At 41.4% G+C, this 14,571-nt stretch overlaps 1 protein-coding gene across 1 annotated transcript in view; it reads right to left on the bottom strand.

The window, feature by feature from the left end:
* Positions 1 to 14,571, bottom strand: part of eys (eyes shut homolog) — a 433,237-nt gene that overhangs the window by 188,637 nt on the left and 230,029 nt on the right. The window contains exons 28-30 of the mRNA XM_036583442.1: positions 14,421 to 14,545; positions 12,260 to 12,384; positions 10,686 to 10,896 (exon numbers count right to left, since the gene is read on the bottom strand). Coding sequence (XP_036439335.1) covers positions 10,686 to 10,896; positions 12,260 to 12,384; positions 14,421 to 14,545 — 461 coding nt within the window. The remainder of the gene's footprint in view (positions 1 to 10,685; positions 10,897 to 12,259; positions 12,385 to 14,420; positions 14,546 to 14,571) is intronic.

Genomic DNA, 14,571 nt, shown 5'->3' with positions numbered 1-14,571 from the left:
CAGAGAGCATGCTTCTGCATGTCTTAATATTTTATTCACCGGATTTAACATATTGCAAGAGCATAAAATTTATGTTTTTTCCAGGATGCTAACTTTATCAAATAAATGGAAATTCTGCACTAAAAGTTGCAGAAAAATGCAATATTTAGGTACTCTATAGAGCAGGGGTGTTTCAACAAATCTGTGGGCCAGAGAAAAGAAAAAGTTTTTATTTCATTTGTAATTAATGCTGTGCTGTAACCTGAACTGGCCAACTTCACTTCAGCATTAAAATAGACACTTGTAATAATATTCAAAATTGAAATGTTCAGAAGCTCAGTCTTTTAAACCTGCCCTATTGCTTGAATTAGACATGTGGCATCCTCTCTTTGCTGCAAGCTTAAGACTTGGGCTCAGTTTCTGAGTGTTGGGTGTTTATGTTGGTTGAACTGCAACTGAAATGCAGTTAGTGTGTCTGACAGGTGTGGAAATGCATAGAACTGTGTAGAATTGAGGTGTAACCGCTGTCCTATAGATTGTTATTGTTATTGAGTGTCAGAGTGCATTATTGCAGTGCATGCTGGGGACTGTAGTGCACTGTGAAGCGAGCTAAAATAATAGAAAATTAAAATACAGGGTGACTGAAAAAGATTCATCCAATTTTAAAGCACCATATTTTTACAACCGTGAGGTGCCTAGGAACCAATCACAATCCAAATGGCTCCCTTCAGTCTGAGAGGAGATGAGACCCCTGAGCAGAAAGCGTTCTGCGTTCTCCACTTCAATAAGAGTGAATCAGTCATAACTGTGCAGTGTGATTTTCGTGGGCAGTGAAGCTCCAACAGCTCAGAGCGTTCGTCGTTGGTTCCACAACACTGGATGATCTCCGAAATCGCACTGAAAGAGCCGTGAGTGCAGCGACACCCGACATCCTCAATCCAGTATGGGATGAGTTTGACTATGGTGTTGATGTTGTCTGTACAGCTGGAGGAGGTTCATACTGAGACCTTGTACAATTACATAATAAACTTAATGCTCATTTAAACCATTTACAGTTCACTGCACTGATCTGTAATGATTTACAAGGGAAATCAATCATTTTGAAATCGGATCAATCTTTTCGAATCACCCTGTACTCTTCCAGGCCAGATAGGACTGTGTCTCGGACCTGATCTGACCCGTGACCCGTGTGTTCGACACATGGGCTATAGAGAAAGTGTTAATTTATTTTCATTTTTGACTGGGGGTGTTCAAACTTTTTCAAAACTTTTGCAGATGACTGTACATGCTACACACAACACGCAACAGTCCTGTGAACTTAACTGATGTAACATTGCCAACCTCACCAAGACACCCTGCACAAACCAGCACGCTTTATCAAGTGTAGTAGTAGAGCTGCTTTGTCAGTAAGGAGCTCCAATTTGATTAGCTGGTGTTTTATAATAGTTTTAAAATAGATTTCTATTAGTAGCCTTATTTTAAATAACTCATTTCAATGCATAGCGGTATATTCTTTAATTAATTTCCAGTTAAAACAGCCTTAAAGCACAGCCTACTCGTTTTTCAGTGTCAGGAAAAAGGCAGAAATGTTTAAGTATATGGGTCTCTGATTTTGCACAGTAATGTATGTATGTAGCACTCATTTTAACTGCTTAAAGTGGGCTAACAGCATTTTCCTTAAGGTGTCTTGGGGTTTTGAGTACTACTTCTGGCTGCGCTCGTGTTGCTTAGTGGTGCAATAACCGTCCATCAGCTGCGCCAGCTATCATTTCAATATGTACAGGCAGAAAGTTTAACTACTACTATTAACTGACTGGCAAGGAGCTGCTATCAAAAACAAGCTAACGCTAAAAAAAACTGATTTCCAGCCATGAAGTCATAAAAACCAGGGTACTCAGTGACTCCATTAGGACTGTCACTGAAGGCCCACCTCTCCTGAGATCTGACTGGGCAGTGCTGAAGAAGCTCTCATGGCGTAAGCTACATGACCTTCTGCCGACAGCTCAGCAAGAAGAAACTGGTAACACTTTCTATGAATGTCACCTTTGTAAGCATCTATAAACACATTCATAACATGTTATAATGCATTCGTAAGGCTTTATAAACATGGCTATAAATATTTACAAAAATGCATTACACGTTATAGCCATGCTTATTATGCATTATGAATTGTTAACATAATACATTATAAGTACTGTTCATAACAAATTATAAGAGCTCATAAGTCCTATTTGTCCGCTCTAAGTGAAGTGAAGCGTACTGTACTAAAGCCTCCTCCAGTGTTCAGAGTGAGGCTTCAAGTTGAAGTATTTACTGAAGGATTTACTGAAACACTAAAACATTCACAGTAAAGCACATTACAGGCTTCAAATGACGCTCTACTATCTCGCCTCTCCCTCTCCAGGCCTTCACTCCACAGTGACTTCACTCTCAGTGTGATGTCAGAGGGGGTTCAGGGGAGGGGCGGATGGGTACTTGGTTTGCTGTGATGTAATGTAATGTCGTTTTAGTCTGTAGGCGGACCCATATTTTTTTAGGATAAAGCTCCAATGTAATTAAATACAGTATGCAGCAACAAAATAGAGCACTCAGCCCCCGCCATTCCCCGCCCACATGGCACCCATTAATTTACCATTGATTAAGGAAAGAAAAATCTTATCAATATATCATGTAACACAAAACAAAGCAGTACAGTATAACAAATATAATACGGCACCAGCTGCATTAATACAGTAACGCTGCTAGAAATAAGACACAATAAGTTATCAATCCTCTGAGCTGCACTTTCCAAAGTGTTCAAGGTCCTCCAGGTACCACCACGGACCCCTGCAGTAGAAAGTTACATATTAATAATATCCACAAAGGTGAGGATCCATTGCTGTCAGCTCAGAGAATGTAGAAGGTAAGTACTTTTTAGTGTTTTAATGTAAAATATGATGATTTTCTGTGTGAACAGCTGTTCAAAGCTGTGTTTTGAGCTCATGAGCCAAAATTGTCACTGAAACAGTCACTACTGACACACTTGGTAAAGTTTGGTAGAGTTATGATTGTTTTGGTAGGGACAAAATGGAACGTTCAGTCATTAGTTTTAATCAAATAAACATATTTAAGGTATAGAGTCACTCAATAATAATTATAATTTTAATAATTATAATAAATAATTTTAGTCTAAAGTCCAAGATCAGTTAAAAGTCCCAACTGACTTTGAACCAGTTCAGTAGAATCATCCGTACATCCATTTATAATCCCCTATCAAGCTAAATCCAAACCAAGGAGATATCAGACCTTCCCCCACCAAAACCCCCACATTGTCGCTTCATAAGCAGGTCTGCCTTCAAGTTCGCAAAGTGCCACGACCAACGTGGCCTAAATGGCACTGACAGCGTGTCTTTCAGTTTTTGTACTTCACAAGATCCTTTTTCTCACTCACTTCCAAAACAGGTTCGGTGCCCGGCGCGTCTGAATAGGTAGAGGAGCCGAGGGTGATAGCACAAAGAGCAAAGCGGAGGTTTTAACCGAGCGCCTTGCGAATCTATTCTTAGCCGCACCTAGGGCACTGGATGTTTTTAGAGAGCGACCTACATAGACACGTTCATGAGACCTCGTTAGTTGCTCCGCAATGCTATCCGTATTTATTCCACGCTGGAAATCGGCATTAGCGAAAGTGTGGAGCGGGCATTAGGTTCTGTTGTCATCAATTACTGAGCAAAACCTGACAAGAGCAGATTAAACACAAGCAGGACAGGCTGACCGCAAGGCTAATGAACTGAAGAGAGCGGCGAAATAACAATCCGGCCAGACGTCCAGCGCGCCCTCGTCTGCTCGTTAACGTCGGGCCAATGTTTTTCTCTCTTTAGAGGAGATATGACCCTGCAATCATGGACCGCGCTGACCAAGTCACCGGCGAGAGCACCGTGCTGTATGATGATGCCATGTCTGTGGCAGAACTCAGCTGTGCCGCCGTGAATCAGGGCGAACAAGGACGAAAGGAGCGCTCAGACTGGAGCATGTATGGAGGAGCACGTAGCAGGTGCTGGAAGAGGAATCTCATTACAGACGTGCACTTTCAGGCTGGTCTTCTGACAGACTTGGCTGCATTGTAACAAGCAGAACTCTTAGCTTGCAGGCCATGAAAGTAGAGAAGACGGCTATGAAGTGTGGCCCGACGTCCTTCACGTTCAAAGGGACACGGGTTTCTGAAGCCAATATTGATGATGGATTTGGTCAGCTTGCTTCATGTTCTGGCGCCGGCTGTCCAATCTGTACGTAAGTTCAAACGTAGACTAGTTGGATCATAAATGTTTGCTAAGTTCAGGTTCATGAATTACTTAATCCAAACAGGTTGCACCACACAAACTAGTGGTTTTTAAATATTCACACCTCCTCCTGAGCAGCTGTAGGAGTTGGAGAAACCAAAAGAAACCGCATAGAAAACATGACTTTTTTTGGTTAACTAAGCTAAAAGCTTGGTTTTAACTCTGAACATGAAGCTAAACACCCACAGCTCCAGCTCAGTGAGACTCAGCAGCTGCTGAAACTAAAATGATGCTGAATATTGAATCAAATGTGACGAAAACGTCATTTAAAAAAGACGCATATTTGGTTGCTGCAAGGAAATATTAAAGGATAAACAGACAGTGACTGCGACTTTTACACATTGTTTTCTTCTATACTAGCTATTTTTCCATTAAAATGCAAAAATTCAACCGTGGCGTTTCCATGGCAGCGGGTTTGTGAACACATTATCATGTTAAAGCAACGTACACATTCGTTAGCCGTTACTAGTTAAGACATGACTAACAGATTGGTGTTGTGACTGAATTCGATAAGAGGACAGTCTGAACTTAACAAACTTATAGACAAACTTAAGCAAAGCCGCCCGGTCCAGATGACCAACAGGATCCCTAACTGCCAAGGCTGTTACACACTAAATGTGATGCAGAAAAAGTGACATGAAAATGCAAAAATTACGATGAGATTTTTTTGCATCAAAATTATATACCGAACATTTTCTTATGCCTTGTTTTTGTGTAGTGAAAAAAAACGAACAGAATATTTATTAAAATATATATATTGGCAAAATATGTCAACTACATCAACAAAGGTCCTTTGCTCTGCATGAAATGGGCAGTGTGCAGGATGCTTTCCACTGTGGGAAAGCGAGAGGAGAACGGAGAGTTTCTCCACCTCATTCAGGAGCTGAAACTGTACGAGCTCTTTCAGTCATAGCTGGGATCTCAGCTGAGTCTGAGCTGATTTTGGTGATGCAGCTTCCCAACAAAACTCAAAACAAACGGGCTGAACATCTTTAAGAGCAAATAATGATTATTCTGGAAAAGTGAAAGTGGCGTGAAGAGCTTCATCACTTCATCCAGGAGCTGAATGAGTTCTTCCACATTTAACTCGATGTTTGTAGCTCAGTTTTTGCTGTTTTTGAAGATTCTGATCCTTTAAGCGTTTGTGAACAAGTTCTGTTTGCTGGAACACAGCATCTCCGTCAGCTTGGATGTCACCATGCCAACAGCAGGGGCAACCATGATTGGTCAGTGACTTTTTGTTGCCAGTGAAAGTTTGTAAAAAGTGAACAGAAGGCAATAAAAAAAATTTTGTCACATTTTCACTGTCTAAAAAATCACGTCTGGTGTGCAAGATACCATCAGTTATACACATGCTCAACTTAATGTACTGCTGTCAGAATAAACTGCACAAAAAAGTTTACTGTAAAATTACAGTAAATTACTGTTTTCTAGCTGCATTACTTTCACAGTAATTTACCATTTTCTACTGTATTTACTGCTGTACACCTACAGTAATGAGCTGTAACTAAAATACAGTGGTATTTGGTATTTTCACATAACAGCTGCAAAAGTAATGCTAACAGAAACTAAGAGAAAGTAATTTACTGTAAATTTACAAATGAAAAATTTTACCAGGCCAAAGACAAACATGTTAATTTATATATAAAAACACATATTTTGTCACTACACTGTAAAAAAATGGCTCATCAGATCTACCAAAAAAAATGCTTCATGTGGACAATCAAGCAATTGAACTAGTTATTTTTAACTAAAAAATGACACTGATTCAAAGAATTGTTCATTTAAAGTATTTATGTGGCGTGAATAAAACTAGTTAATTTACTTGTTCCTCATAAATCATAAATTAACCTCATAAATTAACTTCTTTTGGTAGATCTGATGAGCCTTTTCTTACAGTGCATATTATTCACCAGATATTCTGTATATGCACAAAATATCTCAAATTATATATTTTTAAACCACAATTGAACTTTGTTTATAATCTTATGATCAGAAACTTAGTTTAAAACAAATTTTTAAAGCATATAAACCCATATATATCAGTGTATTGCCTTGATATCAGCCAATCAAGCAGTTTTTTATTCCCTCGTATTGCTTTCCGGAGACTACATTTAAAGCATCCACATGTTGTTTCATCTTTTTGGTGGTCATTCTGGTCTGTTTAGCTTGGTCCTTATCCACCAGCAGGGTTGTAGCTACTATCAGAGCCCAGTCAGGGTTACAGTTTTACTGAGATACAGTTTGCCTGCCAAAATGGTGGCGTGAAATTCACGAAATTAAATAAAGATTAACATCACTGATGCGTACCACAGTTTGGGAACCACTGATCCAGGCCATTCGGGACAGGCCCCATTTCAGATTAACAATGGACTAATTCAGCCTGCAGTTTATGGGGTTAAGCTTCATCTTGGACAAAAAATACCATCCTGATATGCCCTGTCTGAACGAACAGAGCTGCCGTGGATGTGTGGACACCCCAGTGTCCTCTACAAATCGACTTTCCACACCCTGCGCTCATTGATTTCTATAGACAGCATATACAGATAATTAGCCGCTCCTTTCCCCAGGGCACGGACTCTATCTTGAGACGTGTTTGCCTTTCACAGTTTTCATTTCAGCCGTCAAACTTTGGCCTGAACTGCCAAACTATCCCGACACTTGTGAGGCGAGTGAACTTAGCTTTGTTTTATTTATTTGTTTATTATATATTTATGCTTTGTGTTTTCCATGTGCTTTCGGTTACTGAAAGTGCTCCGCTCACATGGTGCTGGTGCTCGTACTGGAAGCCTATACGAGACGTCATTTCGAGCCCTATTGATTTTTGCCTCACCTTAAATAACTTGCAGAATCTTGGATACATTTCTAGCGGCGTAACGCTGTGACCCGGCGCGAGCTCGGCCGCCGCAGTGAGTGACATTTCTACCCTCCTGAAAATCAATTTGAAAATGTTCATGTTTCTTAGAAAGGGCTGGCGTGAACGCTGAGGTTTCGCTTTGACTGACTTTGTAAATGCCAAAAAGCAATTAGCACATCCAAAATCAATTTAAAAAATATATATATATATATATATATATATATATATATATATATTTTATGTGTGCATATACGTATATATGTATGTGTGTGTACATGTGCTCTCTCCGGATGTGCCCTATAGATTTAACCAATACAGTTATTTATTTTTAGTTTTGTTTACATTTTTTCTTTGAAAGAACAACTGTAAGAGAATGAAAATGAAATAAAATAAAATAAAATAAAATATTTTCACAGATAATATACAATATCTGTGCGTGTGATTTATGGGTTGCCAGCTGCTTTTTGAACTCAAATGTTCTTGTTTATGGTGTCGGTACTGCTGCTGTTGATACGAGAGAAAGTATTGTGCAATGAACATAACAAGGCAGCTGCAAAAATCTGATGAAGCTGCTTCATCTGAACTGAAATCAAGTCTTTTCAAGCATAACATGACTGACTGACTGACACTTTTACCCATATATTATTCGGCGATTATCCTTTAAGCTGCAACGCTCCACTGGCTTTTAAAGATACCTCTCCCTAGACGATTGGGTGAAGCCGCTTCAAATCTTCAGCCGTAAACGGAAGCGCCGGCAGCATACTGAAGCTTCATGAAGGAAAAAAAAAAAAAATAGAACTGATGGGACTAATTATTGAAAACAATTAAATTAAAGGATTAAAGGATTTCTGCGCTCAGCAGGCAGTACAATAAGCAGTCCATCCACTGCTGCTGCAGAACACGGTACTATAAACCCAACTCATAAAAAGGAAAGAAAGTAATCCCAACAATGTCTAAATGCAAAGCAGGAACAAATAGCATGTGACTTCCATAATGGAGCGGCTCTTTGTCTCCAAAGACAGGCGGGAACTCTCTGCTTTGGCTCATGTCCGTGTGGGAAAATAATTACTTACGTTTGCTGAAAAGACAAGAACTTGCGCTTGATTCGTGGAGGATTCAGGCCAAGAACGCAATGAAGGTGCAAGAATTGGTTGAAATGAAGTAAGAAAATTGGGCCGTGATGAGTATAATAACGCTATTAGGCTCTGAACAGAAAAATGAAACTTCTTTATAATACGCGCCACCTTCACTTTACAGGGCTTTAAAGTATGGATGTCTATTGTAAACTAGCTGCCGAATGTAGAACCAATCAAAAATCTGGACACACTAAATTTAATGTGTTTTTCCATATAAACGGCTTATATAAATGTTAAAAGTATAAATTGTGAAGTTCACGCCTATGTACCGAAGAGCTCAGTAGCTCAGTAAGCTTCTACATGCTGTCACAGGATGCTGTCTTCCAATTCAGTGCTTATTCATCAACAGATAAGAAAAAAAATACTGTAAATCAGCCAACCCAAAAGAGAGCCATTTTGTCCTTTCAACAAAAATCTAACCACCTCAGAAGCCACAACATTTTATGTCCATTTTACTATCTTGGCTATAAATATGTCTTAGTATGTGCTGATGTGATAGTATAGGCTAAAAATATAATATAAATAAAAAAAACACAGACTTACTTTGCTCTGCTTAAATCTTTAGCTCAGCTACAGCCGCTTTTCTCGCATCTCCAGCAGGAAACTTTTCCACAAAAGTAGAACAGTTTCTTGTAAAATGTCTCTCAACGTTCGACTTTTTATGAGTCGCTTCTCATTCACCAGCTTCTTGTTCAGATTTTCCTGTTCCACCTTAAATGGTGCCTGAGGCACCAGAATACAACTGCTGTACCATTTAAGGTGGAACGGGAAAATTCGAACATAAAGCTGGCCAATAAGAAGCGACTTCAGCTTCACGACTTTTTAGTGTTTGACAGTTTCTCACTGCAGATTAAACGTATCCAGCTGACTGATTATAAATGCAAATAAGTCCAATCATCTCCAAATTATCAATATTAATCCTAAATCTCTCTCTTTGCCGTTTCTTTAGCTACTAGCTAGACGAGACTGTTGTCTGCGTTGCTATGGTGACCAGCAGTCTGTGCTGATCTTCAGGGTTAAAGGGTGAATCAGCAGTTCTACATTAACTCCAGAGTTTAAGACCATTTATTGTTAAACTGTGGAGCCACAACAGGGCAGTAAAAGAGCCGCGTGAGGCTCAAGAGCCACATGTTGCCGACTCCTGATGCATGATGTGTAATATCCTAAACACAAGGCAAAGGTTAACATGTTTAACTAAAACTGAGAAGTCTATTTTTAAGATTTGACAGCTATGAAAGCTGTTAGGTCTCTGATTTAGAACTTTAAGAGAAATTTAATATAAAATTTCCAGTAGCTTCACTGTAGATTTGTTAGCCTGTGTCCAACTTGTCGAACGATCATGACATTCCTATATATCATAGCCGTCTCAGAGCTCTATGACTTTCTATAAAATCTAAAATTACTTAAACCGAACCGGTTATTTCAAAAGTTCTAAAAGTAAGATTAGAATCAGTCCAGACACCCAGATACTTTAATTCAGTCACAACCTGCAGCTTTTGCCCTGATATAATTAGATCTGGCTCTGGAGTGCATAGCCATGCTGAAAAAAGGACAGACCAGCACTTACTTTTGGTTGCGCTTAGCTTGAGACATGAGCAATTTAGCTATGTTGTAAATATGGCTGAATATAATACTGTCTGCAAGTAAGTTCATCAAATTTCTGCGCTGCTAGAGCTGCTCTGGCCAACCATAAGTGCTGTTTCTGTGAAGTGGGAACATCGAGAGGAAACAACAGCTCAGCTGCAAAGCCACACAAGCTCAGAGAATGCAGCCAGTAAGTGCTGTAGCACAAAGTGAGCTACAGATCGGGTCCCTGGTTGCTACACTTACAACAGAGATCCAAACTTTTTGTTAGGAACCTTATGGAAAGGGTTTCAATAGCTGTGTAGAAACACAGTCTCCTGAGTGATGAATCACATTTCTCCATCCGGCAGTCTGACAGACAGGCATAGATTTGGCCAATGCCAGGAGAACGCTCCCTGCTCAAATGCATAGTTTGGTGGAGGAGGAATAATGGGCTGAGGAGGAATAATGGGCTGAGGAGGAATAATGGGCTGAGGAGGAATAATGGGCCGGTGCTTTATTTTTGCGAGGGGCTGATCCTTTTAATTCTATTTAAGAGAATTTTGTGCTTCCATCAATGCGGCAACCGTTTGGGGATGATTATTTTTCTGTGTTGGCATGGTTTGGTGTGACTTTGGTCACTTGACTGGACTGCACAAAGCCCTGACCTTGACCTCATCCAACACCTTTGGGATGAACACAGCCGACCGAGATCCCCAACAAGCACACACAGAAACGTGTCCACATACTTCTGGCCATGTAGCACCTTCGCCTGTAGTACAGTACAGGGCAGTGATACGAGTGCGTGAGCATGTATGTAAATCTCTTGCCTACCTGCTGGCAGTTCAGCATCTAGCAGGTCATCCACCGGTGCGGGGGTGAACGGAGCGCCGGGGCTGGTGGGAGTGAAGCCCCATGGAGGCATGGAGATTGCATCTGTCTCCACGGCAACACAGCTGACACTGTTGATGCCATCCACGCAGGAGAAACCGTCAGGGCACGGCCGGAGCAAGCAGTCATCATAATTATACTCACAGTTCCTGCCCTGTGGTGAGAAAAGACTAGTGTTGGACTGTGAGTGAAAAGGGGATGCTTTCCGCGGGCTGGTCAGTGTGGGAGAGACCTTTAAACAGCAAGACAGCTGTGATATAAGAGGGGCCTTTATGCATCACACTGTTTGATACTAAAATTACACATCGGATGACAGCGAGAGCAGCCGTTTCTGAGCCTGGGTGCTGTGGTAATGATGATGGTGGAAGGTAATCTGTATTAATTTGACTCTGTATTTTGGCTCTGCATGAACGTTTCAGTATAATAAGGGCTGTGTGGCCAAAACGCCCTTCGGTAGCAAAGACGTCTGCAACACGATTTGACGTGTGGGCAGCTAGATTTTAATCAGCCAGCAGTAACACAGACACCTGGGGGGTTTTATATGACTTTATAACGGGTCAGAACTTTCCAAAACATATCAACCAAAATATATTACGCTCAGGGTCATTTCACACCTGACGTCTTAATGATGGTTCTTCAATGGCTCTTTAGTAATTACAATGGTTCTATACAGAACCATGGACACTCAAAGAACCATTTGCATGCTTAAGGGGTTCCTTGCATGGTGAAATTGTTCTTCAGACTGATGGAGAATATGTTGTATGTGGTTCTATATAGCACCAAAAAGGCTCTGCTATTGGTACAATGTCAAGGTTATAACAACAGAAAAACCCTATTTGTTTTTCTTAGGGTTAGGATTAGGGTTGAGATTAAGGTTAGGATTAGGTTTTGGGCTAGCATGAGGGTTAGGTTTAGGGTTTGGGTTGAGGTTAAGGTTAAGGTTAGGATTAGGGCCAGGGTGGGGGTTAGGATTAGGTTTTGGGTTGAGGTTAAGGTTAGGATTAGGGCCAGGGTGAGGATTAGGATTACATTTTGGGTTGAAGTTAAGGTTAGGATTAGGGCCAGGGTGAGGATTAGGATTACATTTTGGGTTGAAGTTAAGGTTAGGATTAGGGCCAGGGTGAGGGTTAGGATTAGGTTTTGGGTTGAGGTTAAGGTTAGGATTAGGATTAGGGCCAGGGTGAGTGTTAGGATTAGGCTTCGGGTTGAGGTTAAGGTTAGGGCTAGGATTTATTTGTGATTTCACAATGTTTTAGCTCATCAGTGTATTGACTGATATCGGTTGTTGGATTTTTCAGCTTTTTAAAATCGGTATCGGTAACAATATTTTTAAATATCGGTTGAGCCCTAGAAATTACATAAGGGTAAATAAACAGCCACAGCTATGCTGCAAAAAGATCTCAAAAAAGGGTAAAACAAATATTAGTCTGAAAAGATGCAAACAATGTCGTCTCTCTGGGAGATGAGGAAGACGAACAGGAGGAGGAGGAGGAGGAGGAGGAGGAGGAGAGGCTCACCACAAATCCGGGCCGACAGAAACAGGTGTAGCCATGGCCCGGTTCGTTCTGGATGCACATCCCCTGGTCGCACGGCTGCGGCAGGCACTCATTAATGTCATCCTCGCAGTGAAGGCCTGTCCAACCTGCCAGGAACAAGACGTAAAAAAAAGAGAACGAAAGAAAAACACAGACCGGTACGGTGAGACCGCGCCGCGCCGCACCAGTCAACTTCCCCTCTCTCTCGCATTCCCTCGCTCTCTCTCTTCTTTCTTCCCACTCTGAAGTGAATATCAATCGTGTTACTCCGCATTGATTTGCTTCGGCTCCTTGCGCGGGCACACGGTGAAGGAGCTGGGAAAAGGGGCTGAATACATTTTAATGCTCTTGCAGGACTGTGTCTGTTTCTGCAGCCTTAGAGAGTGAATTACTCCCAAGGGAAGGTGGGCTGGGGAGGGGCTGGGTTGTGTAAGTGATTTTGTATGGCAGCAAAGTCTTTCAACTTTTACACTTTGAAGAAAGCAATGCAAAAATTAACCTGCTGTGCTGAACAACAGACGGAGTGACCCTGTGTGAACCTTCACTAAAGCTGACAACCACTCTTAGCCCTTTTAACAGCAGCCACAAATGCTACTGCCATCTGCTTTGAAGGTCACTGTTTTTTTTCGTCAGTAACAATGATGGAATACATTTCGATGGAAATGTGTATGATTTACAAAACCGTTAGCAACCTGGGTTGGGGCCTTCGTAGATGAGCGAGAAAGTAAACAGTGTTGTTGGGAGTTGTTTTTATTTTCTAGTTTTCTGTTCTTTTCCCTTGTTTTACGTTATTGTTCATTGGTAAGCACTTTATTGCTGAAGAGTTGTTTTGAGAAGTCAACTGTGTTCGATGGCCCCTAAGGCCTACCCAGGACAGAACACTCAGTTTATGACACTAAAGTATTCACAAAATGATCTAAATCCTTGAGAAAGCTGACTCCGTCAGGATCTAAGACTCTGAGAACACTGACCAAGGGTACCAAGGGCCCTGGCGGGAATCAGTGGCATGGTATAAAAGCTGTGTCTAAATTCTGTCTAGACTGGGCGTTGGCGGCAGACCATGGACAGAGCGTTTATCGTTTTTTGTTTTTTTTAATAAAACCATATTTTCTGCGAACCCCAGTCTCCTGAAGGCAAGGGCAAACATTCACGTCAGCAGCCATGTTTACATGCATCCAGATAATCTGTTAATAATCCAACTGGTAACCTGAACATTTGTTTCAGTCTCATTATTCAGTATTTTCACTTATTCACTATTACATACAATCCACTGTTTTGTTGTGTTATCTGGTGTGGACCAGAGGAGGATGGGTTCTCCTACTGAGTCTTGGTTCCTCTCAAGGTTTCCTCCACTTGCTCTTAGTGAGGCTATTCTTGCCACAGTCAACCCTATGAATAAATCTGAACTGAACCGAACACCAAAACTAAGCAATTAGGCTTGTAGCATGAACCTACCCTACACTGCAGTATTGCAACACTTTGCTTATTACCTTTAAAGCTGCACTTTGTAAGATTTGGGGATTTGGAGACCTCTCTGGAGGAAATGTGTAATTGCATGCAACATGTGGAAGGTGTGTTGTGTCTCTGCCCCCTTCCCTGAGTGGATGAATCTAATGAGTAACAGAGAATTCAAAGAGAACTCAGTCTAATCTTGGTGAAGGAGCGTCTCTGAGGATGAGAGTGAATTATCTAGTATCGTCATCACATCTTCATCAGTATGATGTTGATTCTGAGAACATTTCAGGCCTAAACATCGAGCCGGACCTTTTTGAGGCTGTGTGACGTTAATACATAAAGAGATACGACGTGGTGTGAAAAACTCCCGAACTGACGCCTCTGACTTACTTCAGGCTTTATAGGATGACTTGCCGTGGCGCACTGACAGGCTTAGGCTGTCTGTTTTGAACCCCCTAAACCAATGAACCCTGCCCATATTCAAACCTAAGCTCCATTTTTTCCTGCTGCCTGTCAGCCAAGTTCAAAACCAGCACAGCAGGAATTAGTGGACCTTCTCAGGTGCATATATAAATAAAAATGCTCCCCAAAAGGGAAAGGACATGCCAGAAAAGCGAGAGTCACTTTAAGATGGTTGTTGCTGGAATATGTGGCTGTTTGAATAGGAATTCTAGCAAGCGTGGCTCACCTGGTCGACAGTGGCACTGGTAGCCATTGATGAGGTCTTGACAGATGGCGCCGTGAAAGCAAGGCTCCGAGCAGCATTCGTTCACGTCCACCTCACAGAAATCTCCCGCGAAACCGGCTGGACACCTGGACCAAAGAGACGCTGCCATTAA

Source organism: Colossoma macropomum, unplaced genomic scaffold (genome assembly GCF_904425465.1).
Source record: "Colossoma macropomum unplaced genomic scaffold, Colossoma_macropomum, whole genome shotgun sequence".
In the NCBI taxonomy this organism is placed as follows: Eukaryota; Metazoa; Chordata; class Actinopteri; order Characiformes; family Serrasalmidae; genus Colossoma; species Colossoma macropomum.
Note: the sequence above shows the minus strand (reverse complement) of the source record. Positions and strands in the feature narration are given on the sequence as shown.